This window comes from Lutra lutra, chromosome 14, assembly GCF_902655055.1.
Source record: "Lutra lutra chromosome 14, mLutLut1.2, whole genome shotgun sequence".
Lineage (NCBI taxonomy): Eukaryota > Metazoa > Chordata > Mammalia > Carnivora > Mustelidae > Lutra > Lutra lutra.
In genome coordinates this window covers 2,966,572-2,984,279 of record NC_062291.1, presented here as the reverse complement: position 1 = coordinate 2,984,279, position 17,708 = coordinate 2,966,572, and the positions used below count along the sequence as shown (strand labels likewise).

The following is a 17,708-nucleotide window of genomic DNA, read 5'->3' as shown; positions in this document are numbered from 1 at the left end:
TAGGGCGGCGGCACCCTCTGCGGCCGCTCCACAGGACCCCGGGCGCCGCCATCTTAACCAGGACGGAAGCCGCGCCGGGACCTGCGACGCGCGCGCGCAGCGCGTCGGAACTCGGAAGTGTGGGTGTCCCGCGGGCTGTGGGCCGTACGGCGGCGGCGCCCCCCACCCCCCATCCCCGATGGCTCAGGAGCAGGGGCTGGGGGCCCGCGCGCTTCCCGGCTCGCAGACGCTGCTGGACGCCCTGCTCCGGAACCTTTACGATTTGGGTGAGTGCGGGGCCTCGGGGCCCACGTGGGAAGCGGACTGGCCGCTGAGGGTCTGCTGTACCTTCGAGACTGGGCCGTCCTCGGCCCTTGCACGTGGAGCACCCCTCAGCTTTGCGACCTGGTTCCCGGGATTGGTGCAGCACACGCCTCCGACAGAGGTCCCCTTCCCCGCGCCCCACGGCCGGGCTCTGTCGGTGCTCTTCTTGGACCGAGCCTCCGGAGCGGTGCCTGAGTGTGGGCGCCGGCGTGGCTGCTCGTCGGAAGCGCCGAGGCTTTCAGGCTTGCAGGATGTGATGCGCGCAGGACCTTGGGCTCCCGAACACAGCCCTCCCCACCCCGTGGATATTTCCCGGCCGTCTGGGAAGCCTGCTTGCCCCACACCGCCCTCCCAGCCCCGCGTGACCCTAGTGCCGTGGTGCCACCTTGTCATCGTAGACCCCCAACCTTCAGTGCGTTCCTCCCCCGCGGACTTCCACTAAGTTGGCCGTCCTCTCTTTTTGTTTGGGGAGAAGGAAAGAAAAACGGTTATTTGAGATTGGCAACCGCCTGGCACGTTAGTAGGAAAGGACAGTTCCACACACTGAAGAATTTGGTCCAGGCTAGGTGACATCCCTTGCTCAGGCAAGAGATAGCCTGGGCATTGGTGTTTTTAAGGAGCAAACGTTTCTTCAATTTGTAACGTGCTGTTGCGAAAGCTATTGTAGTTGGGAGCCATTGCTCAAGATTCTAAGCTCGGGGCGCCTGGGTGGCTCTGGGGGTTAAAGCATCTGCCTTCGGCTCAGGTCATGATCCCAGGATTGTGGGATCGAGCACCGCATGGGGCTCTCTGCTCAGCGGGGAGCCTGCTTCCTCCTCTCTCTGCCTGCTTGTGATCTATGTCTGTCTGTCTGTCTGTCAAATAAATAAATAAATAAATAAATAAATAAATAAATTCTTAAAAAAAAAGATTCTAAGCTCACTTACACAGTAAAAATAATAGCTAAAAAGTATGGAGAATTTGCCATATAGTCCCCGTCTTTCATGTATTTACTCAGGTGAGCACTTGAAGTCAGAGCCTTCAGGTGGCTGGTCAGAATTGAACAGGTGAAACATAGAGGCGATACGGGTATTTCGTAGAAAATAAATGTGTTCACATTGAACCACTTGTCGTAGGTTCATCCTAATTCATAACTGAAAAAAAAATGGGAAGACTGTAATACCCACCCGCAACCCTAGAGAGTATTAAAAAATAAAACATCAGCTGTAGTGTCAGACATTTTTCGCACAAAGCCTGAGCCAATGGGGATTGCCAGTTCCCTGGAGACTGTTGCCTTGAGGTTGCTCTTACTATGGACTGCGGTCAGGGCTGAAGTAATTGTGCCATAGGTCAGACATGACGATAGTTAGTTACCTAGCAAAAGATGTTGCGTCTTGGATTCTACATATTGTGCAAATACAACAAACCGTAAGAGAATCAGAAAACAAACAGGGTTACTGGAGGGGGCATTGGGGGAATGGGGTAAGTGGGTGATGAGTGTTAAGGAGGGCATGTGATGTGATGAGACTGAGTATTATATGAGACTGATGAATCACAGACCTGTACTTCTGAAACCAATAATACATTATATGTTAATTAATTGAATTAAAATTAAAAAAGAAAATAAAAATACCCCTACCCCAGAACTGTGCAAAAATCACCCCATTTGAAGAAAAAGAAATCTTTTGTTTCTTTGTATTTCTGGGTGTTGATAGCCGTGGCGTACATACAGACACATTCACGTGATTTGACAATTTGATAAAACCAAAGCTGTTTATTTTCCTGCTCTGTGTTTGAAGAAACAGAGGAGACAGAAGATGAAGCAGAACAGAAAAGGATCAGGAGGAGAGGAGAAAACAAGAAGAGAGGTGCCGAGACGCCGGTGGTCGCGGCAGCAGAGCCAGCTCCCCTACCTGGTTCCCTTGGAAGAGGTCAAAGGAAGAGCGCCTCCAGCTTCTTCAAGGAACTCCAAGAAGAGGTGCGGCGTGCGCCTGCTGTGACCCCCACTGGCTCCCCTTCAGGACCGGAAGCCCCTAGTGCTGCGGTATCTCCCCCAACCCTGAAGAACCCCAGAGAGCCAGTAGAAGTGATAGAATTTCACAGCAGAAATAAGAAAAGAAAAGAGAAGCTGGATCAAGATGAAAACACACAGGTAATGAGTTGGTTAGTTTCTGTGTATATGGTGAAAACCCTGATATCGCAGTTTTAGAGAAGTATCTTTTCTTTTTTCTTTCTTTTTCCTTTTTTTTTTTTAAAGATTTATTTATCTGAGAGAGAAATCACAAGTAGGCAGAGAGGCAGGCAGAGAGAGAGAGGAGGAAGCAGGCTCCCTGCTGAGCAGAGAGCCCGATGCGGGGCTTGATCCCAGGACCCCAAGATCATGACCTGAACCGAAGGCAGCGGCTTAACCCGCTGAGCCACCCAGGCGCCCCCCCCTTTTTTTTTTTTAAAGGGTTTGGGTGCTTGGGTGATTCCGTCTGCTAAGCGGCTGCCTTCAGCTCAGGTCATGACCTCAGGGTGCTGGGAGCTAGGCTTTCTGCTCAGCGGGGAGTCTCCTCCCTTTCCCTCTGCTCGTGCTTTCTCTCTCTCTTTTGCTCTCAAATAAATAAATAAATTGTTTTTTTTAAAGTTTTTTTAATCAAAAAACATATAAAAGGTTTTATTCATTTAAGCACTCTTACCTGACTTGGGGCTTAAACTCATGACCCCAAGATCAAGAGTTGCAGGCTGTACCGACTGAGCCTGCCAGGCTTCCTTAGATGACTGTCTTTTCAGACCGTGTCAGGGGTCCCCAAGACCACCCTCTGGCTTGATGGTTTGCGAAAAGCTCTCACAGGCCTCAACACTCAGCATGAAGTCACCATCACGGTTACAAATTACCACAGCAAAAGGATACAGAGTAAAAGCCGTGAAGGAAAAAAGTGCAGGAAGGGAGGCCTGGAGGAAACCAGGTGTCAGAGTCTAGATGTCCCCTCCTAGTGGAATTGCATGGGATGCGTTTCATTCCCCCAGCGGCGACATGTGACAGTATGTGGGGTGTTGGCCAACCATGGAATTTCACCCCAGCCTGGGTGTCCACGGTTTTTACTGAGAAATGCATTAGGTAGACAAACAGACTGACCGTAGTTATTGAAGCTCTAGGCACCCAGGAAAAAAGTAGATATTGACCATCAATCACATTGTTGCTATAAATAATCTGGGCAAACTTAGACGGCTTGGCTCAAGGCCTTAGGGATGCAAAAACGCTCTTATCAGACAATTGGTCAGCTCCCGGGAACCAGCAAAGGGCCAGGTCTGAAGACAAGACTTCCTTAGGCATGTACAGAGTTTGAGGAACATAAGCCTGCTGAGTGCACCCTTCCATGCTGATAAGCCTTCTGCCTGATGGTGCTCAGAAAAGTCAGTCAGTCAACTATTTCTGGCCACAAGGCATGGGGATACAGCATTGAACAAAAGAGACAAAACTGCCTTTTCTCAAGGAACTTGCATTCTGGTGGAAAGCAGCTGGATTTCACTGAGCAGTAATCTCTCCCAGACTGAATGTGTTAAGTCTTATGCAAAATTCAGTCCAGGAGAGAGGTGTAGTTGCTTATCCAACTTACCCACAAGGGCATTAAGGATCCGTGCAAAAATCCAGGCATTCTATTTCTGTTGCATTCCTCATGTCCTGTAAACTTTTGTCTGTCATCAAAGGGAAAGGGGACTGTATTGGTTTCCTCGGGCTGCTGGGAGGATGCTTGTTGTCTTACAGTTCTGCAGGCCAGAAAGGCCAACGTCAAGGTGTTGGTCTGGCACACCCGCCTCCGAAAGGGAATCCTTCCTTCTTCCACCTGTGGCTCTGGGCTTGGCTCGTGGCTGCATCACCGTCAACTCCTCCTTCACCTGCATGCGGCCCTGTGTCCATCGGAGTCTCAAATCTCCCTCTACCTTTCTCCTAGAAGAACAGCTGTCATTGGGATTAGGGCCCACCCGAAATCTAGGACGGGTCCCGTCATGAGATCCTTAACTTAATTATACTGCGAAGACCCCCTTTTTTTTTTTTTTTAAAGATCTTATTTATTTGAGAGAGAGAGAGAGAGAGCATGAGAGGCGAGAGGTCAGAGGGAGAAGCAGACTCCCCACCAAGCTGGGAGCTTGATTTGGGACTCGATCCCAAGACTCCAGGATCATGACCTGAGCCCAAGGCAGTTAGTTCCTTAACCACCTGAGCCACCCAGGCGCCCTTGTGAAGACCCTTTTTAGAAATAAGATCCATTCGCTGATTCTGGGGATTAGAACATGGTCACGTCTTTTTTTGGAGACCACAATTCAATCCACTGCAAAGATAGTCAGGCTTGCATCGTTCTTGGTGAACGTGTGTGAGCACGTGCTAGCATCCAGTGCTTACCCCATCTTGTTTGTGGTTTAAAAAACCCAGCTGTGGCATCTTTCCTAGCGTTCAGGTAGCTCTTCATGTCATGTTCACCAACTTGTCTTCCTCAAAGACTAATAGCACTTTTTGTAATCATCTACCTTTATTTTAGGATTCTAGGTCAGTTTCCAACTCCAAATACTGGGACACTGGGAGCTGTCACAGGTAGGCCAGGAAGTGGATTTCCTTGGCCATTCAGCTGGCCAGAGTCACCACATTGGCCAGCCGGGGAAGCTTACAGTGGTCAGTATTATGACAGCAAACCCTTGTGCACCAAACCTTGTGTACCATAGTATTTTCTGTGTGTGCCATGCAGTGAAAAAGGTTGAACACTGCATCATATATAATTCTGGTTTGGGGAATTTAACAAACATCTGGGTACCTCTCTCATTTCTTCAGATGTCTCGGTCTTCTCTTTCCTCTTACACTCGTTGGGTTCTTTCTAGAATGGAAAGTTTTCTAATAGCACAAAAACGTTGGCATTGAATGAGTGCATTTCTCTGTCTCTTACTAACAGAACATCTGCTTCCAGCTGTTAGATCCTTTTTCTTCCCCTTCTGATTAACCCCTTTTTCATTGGCTTTTCTTGGGAACCTCAGCTTATCCAACATTTTGGATTTTCTGACCTTAATGAAATTTTTCAGTTGCTCTTGGCGTTCTGCCCGTTCCTTCTTTTTTTTTTTTTTTTTAAGATTTTATTTATTTATTTGACAGAGATCACAAGTAGGCAGAGAGACAGGCGGGGGGGGGGAGGGGAGCAGGCTCTCCGCTGAGCAAAGAGCCCGATGTGGGGCTCGATCCCAGGACCTGGGGTCACGACCTGAGCAGAAGGCAGAGGCTTTAACTCACTGAGCCACCCAGGCGATCCTGCCCTTTCCTTCTTTTTAAAATGTATCTTTTGAACACATGAATGTGTCTGGATAAGGAGACCGAAAACGAACACAATAAAAACACATATACCTGTAAAAGACTCGATGTCGTATTGCGACTTGTAAACAAATACAAACGAAGAGAACGCTGGGTATTAATGGCATATCCTGGTAAAGGGGATGTCAGCTAAGGATGTCAGCTGGGAGTAATTAGGATAAGTGATGCTATGCCAAGGGTTTGTATAAGGTGGTAAATGATAGTTGTAGTCCCTGTTCTCTGAAAGCTTCGGGTCATTGTAGGACAGTTCAGCAGACATGGAATCAGCCCAAATAGCTAGTAAGATAATAACAGCCCACATGGAGTCCGCTGGTTGTCTTTGGAGAATACTTGAGAGATACAAGTTGGACAACCCAGCTGGCCCTGCCTGAACCCCGGAAGTGACCTTCCTTCCCTAGAACTTGGACCTGTGACCTATATACTGTGATTAAACAGCATTGTGTATTGAAACAGGGTCCGTGGTGTACTATGGAGATTTATAATGAGAAATATATTTATATTTGGTTTTTGTGCTTCATTTCTGGCACAGAACTCCAGTAATCCCTGTAATTCCCTAGGGGATGTAAAGGTGTCTTTTGTTAGCAAGTGATGTGGAAGTGCTTTAAAGGTGGAAGCAGGTTGCCAGGAGAATCAGTTGCACAATTAGAGGTTTAGAAATTTTCAGTCCCATCTCCCTGACCTCTGGGGAGAAGTAATGGGCTGGAGGTTGAATTGACTGCCTGTGACCAGTGATTTAATCTGGCATAGTTAAGCCTCCGTAGAAACCCAAAGGGTTGGGAGAGCTGGGTTGGTGACTGTGTGGAGGTGCTTGGAGAGTGACACGTTCAGAGAGGACATGGAAGTGCCTCGTTCTGTCCCACATACCTTGCCCTGGGCGTCCCCTCATCTGCCTGTTTCTGAGTTACATCCTTTTACAGTCAGCCAGTGCGCTGTAAGGTGGATGGCTTTCCTGAGTTCTGCGAGCCACTCTAGCAAACTAATCGAATCCAAAGAGGGGGTTTGTGGGAGCTGCTGATCTGTAGGTGGTTGGTCCAAAGCACAGACGGGTGACAGCATGGGCTTGCAGCTGCTGAGTGACGTGGGTGGCAGTCTTGTAGGACTGAGCCTGTAACCTGTGCAATCTGATGCCATTTTCAGATATAGCGTGTCACAGTTGAGTTGAATTGTAGCTGGTGTGGGAGCATTTGCTTGTTGGCTCTGTGGGGAAACCCTTCCCCAACATCACGCCATTTCATGGATTAATCAGGGAACTTGGCCATCATTTATAGAACATTTTACCCATTCCAACTGTCTAACCTATAAATGGACATCCTGATCCTATCCCTTTTATAAAGCCGTGACTATAGAAGTAGTTTGGTAGGAAATAGTAGGTAACAGATTGTTTATGCACTTAACTCATTTATTCACAAATAATTGGGTGCCCACTACTTGCCAGACCCACTAGATCCAGCAGTGAACGAGATATAGTCCTCTACCCTCGTGGAGTATACAGTCTACTGCTAGAGTCAGATCTCAAGTCAATAATATAATTAAAAAGAGTTTTAAAGGGCGCCTGGGTGGCTCAGTCGATTAAGTGTCTCCTTTCGGCTCAGGTCATGATCCCAGGGTCCTGGAATCGAGTCCCGCATTCAGACTTCCTGCTTAGCCAGGAGTCAGCCTCTCCCTCTGCCCCTCATGCTGGCTCGCTCTCTCTCCCTCCCCCTCTCTCTCTCAAATTAATAAACTCTTTAAAAAAAAAGTTTTGAAACCTCTAATGGAAAGAAATAGGGTCTTGAGAGTAAGAGAGCATCCTTTCGGTGGAGTGGGCAGGCAGTCTCAGGACAAGGTGACACTCTGCTAATGCTGGCCCGTGAGAGGAGCCAGAAGAGCCAACACCAGTGCCCAGTGGGTGAGAAGGCCTGAGGGGGTCTGGGAACTGGAAGCGTAGCGGAGTAGGACAGAGGGGAGAGAAGATGAGCTGTGGTGTAGGGCCAGGCCGGGGCCGACCTGGACTTGGGATTTGAGGACCGAGTGCAAGGCTGCCTGTGAGGGGGAGTGAAAGCCCCAGGTTGGCGATTGGAAACGAGCCGAGAGTTGCTAGGCTGGTGTGTTTTCTCCGCCCTTAGCATAATCTATGTGCTGAACCTTAGCCTCCTTTGTGGCCTCCATAGAAAGAGATAGGAAAGACATCCTGGGTGGCTCAGCAGGTTAAAGCCTCTGCCTTCAGCTCAGATCATGATCTTGGGGTCCTGGGATCGAGCCCCACATCGGGCTCTCTGCTCAGTGGGGAGTCTGCTTCCTCCTCTCTCTCTGCCTGCCTCTGCCTACTTGTGATACCTCTCTCTGTCAAATAAATAAATAAAATCTTAAAAAAAAAAAAAAGACATCCTAGAAATCCAAGGACAGTGGATTCTAGATCTGAAGGGCCTCTTGGCTCCTATGGCTCGCACACAGGTGCGTGCAGACCGCTCCCAAGCACGTAGCAGATCATGGTAACACCTGACATTTATGGGGCTTGTGCGCCGCTCAAGTGATTACTTAGTCTGGTCGCTAATTCCTTATCTCCCTGAATCCTGACAAGTTGCCCTGTCTTCATCGCTGCCTAGAGAGGCTAAGATACTTGCCCCGCGTTTCAACAGACAGCCGCCCCCTCTCTGCAGTTCCAGAAGCCCAGAGCTTTGGAAGGCACAGCTTTGGTTTGGTTTTGTTTGGAAGTTTGGTGCAGGTTTATTTGGCAGCAAAACCTGACGTGAACTCATACGAGGCTTAGGCATTATTTTTGTCTATTCCGTTTGGCTTGAATTATCCACAGATCGTGCGGCAGAGATACAAATGTCCTTAATGAGCCGCTTCTGCCGCGGCTCCTGCTCCAAGTGGTATTTTGTCTTCAGTGCGTTGGCAGCGTGACCTTCCTAAGATGTGAAAGCCTCTGAATTTTCTAAGGATTCCACAGAAGGGACTGTGGATATGAAGTAAGAACCAGAGCTCAGGTTCAGACCCCAGGCTTTCTGACTTGAAAGATGTTCTGCTAGAGAGAGAGAGAGCGAGAGCGCAAGCGAGTGAGCGAGAGAGCAAGAGCAAGTGGAGAGCAAGCAGGTTAGGTTAGGCTCCTTGTCCTTTGAGTAACACAAGCGCGTGGACTGGGAACCTTCACTAGGTAGAAAGACCTGTCCCCGTGTTTCTGCCACAGTGCTTACTACTCTCATGACCTCTGCAGTATCTCGATCCCTCCCCGAGGCTCAACCCTGAAATCCTCTACCCTCGAGGGCACCCTATAACTTTGTTCCACACCCCTGTTCTTTAGCAAATCCAGGGCTGGTAGAAAAGAAACTGTTTACTTACCCAACTGCTCTCTCTCTGGACAAAGGTTGGGCGGCAACTAGTAGAAGAAAAGAATCTTACCAGTGCAGCCACAAATAGCTCTGGTCAGCCAGTCAGCCCATAGACGCGTTCACCGAGCCCCAGGGGCCTGCCGGCCTTCATCTCGCACCCCAAACTCTTCCTTCGTTTTATAGCTTGCTTCTGTCTTCGGAGCCTGACACGCAAGTTCTCAAAATCTGTAAACATTTCTCTTTCCTGTGTGTGGGACCCTATAGCTCTAGTGGTCAGGATAGATAAGGCTGTGGTTCGGTAGTTTAGTCCCTACATCTTAGTGGTTTGAAGGCAAAAATTAATTATTTTTACATGTCCATCAGGGTTGGCAAGGACAGAGTGTGCTGTCACACACTGTCCTCGTCTAGGGGCCCAGGATAATAGGAACTCCGCCAGCTGGAAGGCTCTCAGTTGCTCTGGCGGAGAAGGGGAGTCGATGGATGGCTCTTAGAGGTTCCTTATGGAAGGGGCATACTTCCCCTCTGCTCACATGTCTTTGGCCAAAGAAACTCACATAGCCCTACCTAACTTCAGGTAGGCAGGGAAGCCTAGAAGCAGGGGAGGACCCGGTGTTGCCTGCTACAGTGAGTACCAGGGGAAAGCAGACAGGGAGAAGCACTGATGGTTTCTAAATCAGGTAATATATGCTAAGTAATGGACTGAAAGTTCTTTAAAACTGTGAATAAAAGTTAGACATTGACAGGGTCATGCCTATGAACTGAGCATCAGAAAATAGTGAGCTAAGAATGTTTGCTTTTATGATAAAAAGGATCTAGAATCCAGACCTTTTCTCAGACAAATCGAGAGCTGCAAAGCGGAGATATTTCTGGCAAAATGTTAACAGAGGGCTTGCAAATGGCAAGGTATCTATGTCCCCCCAGACCTGCCACCCAGGCCCACACAGGCCCTCGGCCCAGGTGTCCCCACTGCCAGGGTGAACTGAGGCCTGCGTGCGGGGTCTGGGGTGTTCTGTGGGGTTGGTGTTGGGGAAAGCAGGGACATCGGAAGCCGTGCCCCTCTCTGTGGGCCACTCTTGTCCCCAGACCCAAGGCTTTCAGCCTCACGGTGACAGTCATGCAGGTGGCCAAGTATTTTATTACAGTGCTTAGGTCCTCTTAGATGTTCCTTCCTCGTGCCGATGTTCTGGAAATGGGGCAGCCGAGGGAACCTGTGCCATCTCCAGTAACACCGGGAATCTCATGCTCTTGAAAGAAATTTTCAACTCAGAAAACTTTGGTTAGCCGGTGCCTCGTTGGACAGATGGGAGGGAAGAATAGAGAGAGAGAACTACTTAAATTTTTAGAAAAGGAGGTAAATGTTTCCTAGGATTTTGGAGGTCTGTGAACCGCACACAGTTTCTCTTCTTTAACTTACCATTTGTGTTTGAGGATCTGGGTGATCCCGAAGTCATTAAGACTTAAGCCAGAAGAAGTAGTACTGTTTATCATAGTAAATAGACTGAGTGTGCATGCCAGCAGAAAAGGTTTTTTTAACTTCAGGGTAAAGACATTTTTTTCCAGGCACAGAACAGGAAATAAGACTTTCTGGGGAAGAGGAACGGAAGCTCCTGGTGTCCTTTGTATGCCCGTGGTCTTAATTAAAGCATCTGATTCTGTGAAATACGGGAGTGAGGAAAATCGTAAGCATCATCAAAGTCAGGAATCTTGGTAAAGTAACGTGGAAGATGCATTTACTGTGACTGTAAGCACAGAACGGGGCCACACGCTTGGAGTGTGGCAGACCTCCTCGTAGTGCCATGTTCTGTCTGTCCTGCCAAGAGTCATTGTGCAGCGTGCCAGTGGGTGAGCAGCACTGTGGTGACTGCCCAGGGGGCCGTCGTTCGTAGTGGATCAGTCAATACTGAGAGTACTGGCCACATCTTCCCATTCCCGGACCCCGGTAACGTTTAGCAGTGAGCGCTGTATCCACTTTGTAAGAACCTCTCTGGAAGGTCAGGACATGGTCAGAGAGCCTGTCACCTGGGGAGGCATTCAGTGATCGACCCACACATCCACAATACAACCAGGATCATCCAGAGTACAGCTTCCGTTGGGAGGAGGGACGGGGAGACCTGCAGACAGCTGTGATCAAGGCCCCTGTCTCAGCAGGGTGTGGTGCAGGGCACTGCTGCGTCCCTCCACAGCGCCCCCTGCTGAGCAGGATGGGGGGGGGGGAGTGCTGCCCTGGTGGGCGGCCGGCTGCAAGGGTGCCTTGACTGGAGGCTCCCCAGCTTTCAGACCCTGCTTCCTGTTGGCCTAGACTCGGTGGCTGGGGTAGAGTGGTGACCGCTGCTGTTAGCCAGATGTGACAGTACATTTCCTTCAGATCTCAAGCTTCTGGTCAGTTCTGTGGGCTGGTAACCATAGCTAGTGGCCGTGTCGGTGTAAAGAATCACATGCTTTGAAGGCATTTGCAGCACCTTTATTTTGTATTGAGAATTATAAACCAAATCTCCATTTCTAGAAATGTGATGTTCCTGTAAAAATATTTAGTTAAGAGAGTTTTGTTAGCCATTATTTTAATGGGTGGATGGGAAGAAAGAGGGAAAGAGCTATTTATTTATTTATTTATTTTTAAAGATTTTATTTATTTATTTGACAGAGAGAGATCACAAGTAGACGGAGAGGCAGGCAGAGAGAGAGAGAGGGAAGCAGGCTTCCTGCTGAGCAGAGAGCCTGATGTGGGACTCGATCCCAGGACCCTGAGATCATGACCTGAGCCGAAGGCAGCGGCTTAACCCACTGAGCCACCCAGGCGCCCGGAAAGAGCTATTTAAATGTAATGTTTAAGGGGCGCCTGAGCAGCGCAGTCAGTTAAGTGTCCGACTCTCCATATTGGCTCAGGTCATGATCTTGGTCATGACATTGAGCCCCACGGTGGGCTCCGTGCTGGGCATGGAGCCTGCCCAAGACGCTCTCTCCCCCACCTTCTGCCCCACCCCGCTGCTCATGCACGCACTCTCTCTCCTCTAAAAAAAAAATAAATAATAAAAAGATATATAGTGTTTATCCTCCAGAATCCCTGCTCACTAACCCTCTTCTAAACCCCCACTGAACAGAATCTTCTGCATGTGGTTTATGAGAGATGTTGGTGTCTCGCATCATCTTTTTTATTTTTGTATTTTTAAAAAAATTCTCATCCTTTCTTAAGCTTTGATACCTTAACATTTTTTTTCTCCATTTTTCTTTGACGAAGACTTTCGTGCAGCACGCTTGTGTTGTCATTTGGTATTTGGGCATCTGGGCCAGTTTCAAGGCTTTTTAAAACATGACCACTCTGTTGGTGACAAATGCGCCAATGATACAGTCACAGAGGATCTCAATAATTTTTTTTCTTTTCAGACCAAAACTAGTATCCCTGGGAAAGGTGTGGAGAGACAAGAATTTAACTTAGAGAAGGTACGTGTTTTGAAACTGTTCATTTTTTTTCAGTTTTGGAGTAACCCCCCAAAAATATATATGTTTATATATCCATATATATATATATTTCCATGTCCAGTGGTTGAAATAATGGTTAAGCGAATCCCCTGCCTTCAGGTGGTGAATACTAGGCTGTCACTTAAAACACACTGGTTTGTGGCTGCAGGGCCCACGATGCAGAGGTAAGTTGAGAAGCAGGGAGGGAAGTGTGTATTCTGCGGTTGTAACTATGTTTTTAAAGTGCATGAGAAAAAAGACAGGAGGAGGTAATTCAACTGCTGAGAAGGGGCATCTCTCTTCCTCTGCAGCATCTTTAAACAAACAAACACAAATCTGTATTAGAAGCACCTATGAGAAGTGGTTTCTCAGAGGGCGCGAATGTTCAGAGAGGGACTTTTACGTGGAAATTCCTGTCTGGAAGGGCAGTAGCTTGCAGAGAGAATCCTAGTATGCAGAGCTCTGTTGCTTCATCTGCCCAGAATTCAACACGGGAGAACGCATGTTGGGAGGTTATGGTAAGAAATTACGTAAGACCGCCACAGAGCTCTGTAAACCACAGCACGACAGAGTTCCCGCTCCAGCACATCGTGTCTGACGTGGCCTACCCCAGAGGTAGATCTCTTCCCGGGGGTCTCTGGAATGCACTTGAGGTTCATTCCGCTCTGCGTCCACAGGCTCGCTTGGAAGTGCACCGGTTTGGGATCACGGGTTATGGAAAAGGGAAGGAACGACTCCTGGAGCGGGAACGCGCCATCATGCTGGGTGCTCAGGTGAGGGGCTGCTTCTATCTCTCATCAGCAGACGGGATACCTACAGGAAAGGGGAGAACCCAGGGCAAGGCAGGGGAGGGGTTACTGGGAGATCCTTGCAAAATAAAAAAGTGGTATCTCTGGATTTTATTTTTCCTGTTGCATTTCAGCCTCCCAAAAACAGTTACGTGAATTACAAGGTGTTGCAGGAGCAAATCAAAGAAAAGAAGGCAGCCAAGGAAGAAGAAAAGAGAATGGTACGAGTAAAAGCCGTTTTGTTACCAAGCTAGAACCAGGTGGTGGCCGCAGTTGGCCACAGTGGAGTCGGGAGGCAGTGGCCACAGTAAGGTAGTGAGTGACATGATCATTCTTTCCCCTGTTCAAGTCAGCTTCGTTCTCTAACACTAGCCAGGGAAGCCGGCATATTCACGTGAAGGGTTTGCTCTGAAATAGCGAGTTCCTGCTCAGATCCCATCAGCTATTGTGGTCTTTCTCCTGTGTTGCGTTTTACATTGTACAGAACACAAGGGCTTATGACAGATGACAGAGGGGTAGATTCTGTGCTCCCTCCCTTTCCCCTATAGTGAAAGATGGAATGTTTCTCCTGTCAGTTTTTTCTGGAATGACCTTTGACACTCTTGAAAGAGCTTTAGGATGAAACCGAGTGTATGTTTAATATGCCTGCTTGAGAAAAAGATGAAAAGTAAATGGTGCCTGACTGGCTTTTTTTTTTTCTTTAAGATTTTTAAAATTTATATGACAGACAGAGATCACAAGTAGGCAGAGAGAGAGAGAGAGAGACAGAGAGAAGCAGGCCCCCTACTGAGCAGAGAGCCCAATCCGGGGCTCGATCCCAGGACCCTGAGATCATGACCTGAGCCGAAGACAGAGGCCTAACCCACTGAGCCACCCAGGCGCCCGCCTCACTGGCTTTTGATCACACACCTCTTGTCTGTTTTTGAATCTCTGTTATCCATTATTGACACATATATTATCCTAAATTCTGAAATCAGGCCCAGGACACAGATATCTTCAAGAAAAAGAAGAGGAGAGGGCAGGAAGACAGGTGAGTGACATCCTCAGGTACTGGGGAGGAATGATCTGGGTAAACCTATTGATTAGTTCTGAAACTAACGCCTGGAGTTTACCTGGTGTTTCTAGCCCGGTAGAGTGCTTCACTGCCCCTCATGCGTTCTGAGCAAGTCCCAGGTGGGGGGAAGACAGTGTCCCAGATTGAACAGCTCCCTCAGAACTGAATCAGGAATGTCCTCCAGGCTCCCATTTGCGAAGATCAGACAGCTCAGGTGTCTCGTGGAGAAACTGAGGTTGACATTCCTAGCCCACACTAAGAGCCTGCCTGCATGGCGGCAGGGTCCAGGGCCGTGTCCTGTTCTCTGCCGTACCGCAGGAAGCAGAGCGCCGTGACCTGAGGAACAGATCATCGAGTCTCTTCATGCTGGTTTCTTAGCTTTGGTCCAAATAAGCCTTTCCTCACTCCCTGAATTACCATTTCAAAATTGACTTCTTTTGTCTTTTTTTTTTTTTTAAAGATTTTATTTATTTGATGTAGAGAGAGAGAGAGATCACGACTAGGCAGAGCAGCAGGCAGAGAGAAAGGGGGAAGCAGGCTCCCTGCTGAGTGGAGAGCCCGATGTGGGGCTCGATCCCAGGACCCTGAGATCATGACCTGAGCTGAAGGCAGAGGCTTAATCCACTGAGCCACCCAGGCATCCCTTGACTTCTTTTGTCTTAACCCTCTTCTTGGACTCCTTAGTGAGCTTGTGCATGGGTGGTCATTTGTCCTGGCCACATGCGTCTGTCTGTTGAGGGTCTGCTGCGTGCCAGGCACATAGGTGTCTTAGGTGTCGGGTGTTGGGAATTCAGCCATGATCGCCTGGGGTTGGGGGGGGTATACCTGCCTTTGGGGAGCTTACATTGTAGTGAGGGAAACACCTCGAAACCTACAAACAGGTAAGCAAGGGAATGTCAGGTTCTCTGAGGAGGTTGCAGTAAAGCATTATAAAAGAATATCACTGGGGGTGGGAGGGCTGGGATGTCATTCGGCAGGGGGGTGACCTCTGGGTTGAGAACTGAGTGAAGGGGAGGGCACAGCCTAGAAAGATCAGTAGCAGAACATTCTCTGTAGAAGAAGCAAGGGCCCCGAGACAGGAAGGCGGCTGGCATGTTTCAGGGACCACAGGAAGGTGGGTGGTGGTTGTGGCAGAGCGGTGGAGGGTGGTGTGCACGGGATGACCCCAGGAGTTTGCAGGAGCGGACCGTGGTCACTTGGTTGCTGGTGTTGCCATCCTCTTGTCCTTCTTCATAAGCTTAACTCTGCTACTTTTCTCCCCCTTTAACTGCAGGAAATCCAAAAAGAAGAAATCAGCTCCTAGTATTTTGTCCAGCGGACGGATTGGGCAGATTGGAAAATTCAAAAATGGGACGCTGATTCTGAGTCAGGTTGATATCAAGAAAATAAATTCCTCCCGAGTGGCGAAGTGAAGTCCTTTATAAAATAAAGAGAGGAACAGCAAAGTGCTGCTGCACTGAAACTGGACCCCTATAAGACTTCCAGATTCTTCTTATTTATTTTATATTTCATAGGCCGCTTTTCTATTTTTAGGGAAAAAATTTCAGGAATAATAAAATGTGTAGTTCCTTAAGTGTCTGTTTCACGGCGATGAGTGGGTGGCGGGAAGGGCCAGCTGCACTGGGCGTAGAAAGCAAACCTATTGAAAAACCTATTAACCTATGCTTAATCCTGTCCGGTGAGATTTACACTAGATTTGCTTTCCCTGGTGTTTTGGGCATTTGCTTATAATGTGATTTTTCATAAACTTAATAATTTATTGACTTGTAAATGCTAATAGCTTTAAATTGCCTTTTCCTTTTTAAAAGACTTATTTATTTTAAAGAGTTTATTTATTTATTTGACAGACAGAGATCACAATAGGCAGAGAGGCAGGCAGAGAGAGAGGAAGGGAAGCAGGCTCCCCGCTGAGCAGAGCCCGATGCGGGGCTCGATCCCAGGACCCTGGGACCATGACCTGAGCCGAAGGCAGAGGCTTTAACCAACTGAGCCACCCAGGCGCCCCGGCTTATTTATTTTAGAGAGACAGAGTGAGCACATGAGCAGGGAGAGGGGCAGGGAAAGGGGGCAAGTGAATCCCAAGCAGACTCCCCACTGAGCGCAAAGCCTAATGCAGGGCTCTGTCTCACAACCCTGAGATCGTGACCTGAGCCAAAATCAAGAGTTGGACGCTTCACCAACTGAGCCACTCAGGTGCCCCCAGATTGCCTTTTATTTTCTAAAAGTGGTTTAATAGCAAAGGAAACAGTCAACGAAACAAAGAGGCAACGCACAGAATGGGAGGAGATATTCGCAAATGACCCTACAAAGGGCTGGTATCCAAGATCTATAAAGAACTCAAACTCAATACCCAGAAAACAAATAACCAAGTCAAAAAATGGGCAGAAGACGTGAACAGACACTTCTCCAAAGAAGACATACAAATGGCTAACAGACACATGAAAAAATGTTCAGCATCAGGGAAATACAAATCAAAACCACACGGAGATACCACCTACACCAGTTAGACTGGCAGGAATTAACAAGGCAGGAAACAACGTGCTGGAGGGGACGTGGAGAAAGGGGAACCCTCTTCCGCTGTTGTTGGGATTGCAAGTTGGTGCAGCCAGTTTGGAAGACAGTGTGGAGATTCCTCAGGAAATTAAAAATAGGGCTTCCCTATGACCCTGCCATTGCACTCCTAGGTATTTACCCCAAAGATACAGATGGGAAAAGAAGGGCCGTCTGCACCCCAGTGTTCATAGCAGCAATGGCTGCAACAGGCAAACTGGAAAGAGCTGAGCTGCCCTTCAACAGACGAACGGGTAAAGATGCGGTCCATGTGTAGAATGGAATATTACTCAGCCGCTAGGATCAGCATGGACGGGACTGGAGGAGATTGTGCTGAGTGAAAGAAGTCAAGAGAAAGTCAGTTTTCCTACGGTCTCACTTATTTGTGGAACGTAAGGAAGAGCATGGAGGACATTAGGAGAAGGAAGGGAAAAATGGGGCGCCTGGGTGGCTCAGTGGGTTAAGCCTCTGCCTTCGGCTCAGGTCATGATCTCAGGGTCCTGGGATCGAGTCCCGCATCGGGCTCTCTGCTCAGCAGGGAGCCTGCTCCCCTCTCTCTGTCTCTCTGCCTGCCTCTCTGTCTACTTGTGATCTCTCTCTGTCAAATAAATAAATAAAATATTAAAAAAAAAAAAAAAGGAAGGGAAAAACGAAGGTGGGGGATCAGAGGAGGAGACGAACCATGAGAGACTATGGACTCCAGGAAACAGGGTTTCAGAGGGGAGAGGGGCAGAGTCATGGGCGAGCCCCATGATGGGATTAAAGGCGCGGATTGCTTGGAGCACTGGGTGTTCTATGCAAACAATGAATCATGGAACGCTATCAAAAACTAATGTACTGTATGGGGACTAAGTGACAGAAAAATAAACATTGTGTAATGTTACTATGATGAAAGAACCAACAGTGTGCAGATTTGGCAGCTGTCTTGT

General features: G+C 48.4%; 2 protein-coding genes across 3 annotated transcripts in view; one reads left to right on the top strand and one right to left on the bottom strand.

The window, feature by feature from the left end:
* GNPAT (glyceronephosphate O-acyltransferase) overlaps window positions 1-711 on the bottom strand; it is a 37,013-nt gene extending 36,302 nt beyond the window's left edge. Inside the window, exon 1 of the mRNA XM_047701966.1 lies at window positions 328-711. Coding sequence (XP_047557922.1) covers window positions 328-696 — 369 coding nt within the window. The 5' untranslated portion in view covers window positions 697-711. The remainder of the gene's footprint in view (window positions 1-327) is intronic.
* On the top strand, window positions 42-15,799 carry C14H1orf131 (chromosome 14 C1orf131 homolog). 2 transcript variants are annotated; one of them, XM_047701971.1, is made up of 7 exons: window positions 42-266; window positions 2,088-2,434; window positions 12,313-12,369; window positions 13,065-13,160; window positions 13,310-13,396; window positions 14,153-14,205; window positions 15,503-15,799. In XM_047701971.1, exons 1-7 carry the CDS (start codon window positions 179-181, stop codon window positions 15,639-15,641), a joined length of 867 nt encoding a protein of 288 aa, XP_047557927.1. In that variant the 5' UTR covers window positions 42-178; the 3' UTR covers window positions 15,642-15,799. The 2 variants fall into 2 exon arrangements, with proteins under 2 accessions (XP_047557927.1, XP_047557926.1); XM_047701970.1 differs by having other exon boundaries at window positions 2,082-2,434.
* The last annotated feature ends 1,909 nt before the right edge of the window (window positions 15,800-17,708 follow it).

Bases quoted from the DNA above. Each gene is read 5' to 3' on its own strand.
- C14H1orf131 (XM_047701970.1), top strand. From the start codon at position 179: ATGGCTCAGGAGCAGGGGCTGGGGGCCCGCGCGCTTCCCGGCTCGCAG. The intron at 2,435-12,312 runs GTAATGAGTTGG...TTTTCTTTTCAG, and splicing joins ATCAAGATGAAAACACACAG to ACCAAAACTAGTATCCCTGG. The intron at 13,161-13,309 runs GTGAGGGGCTGC...GTTGCATTTCAG, and splicing joins CCATCATGCTGGGTGCTCAG to CCTCCCAAAAACAGTTACGT.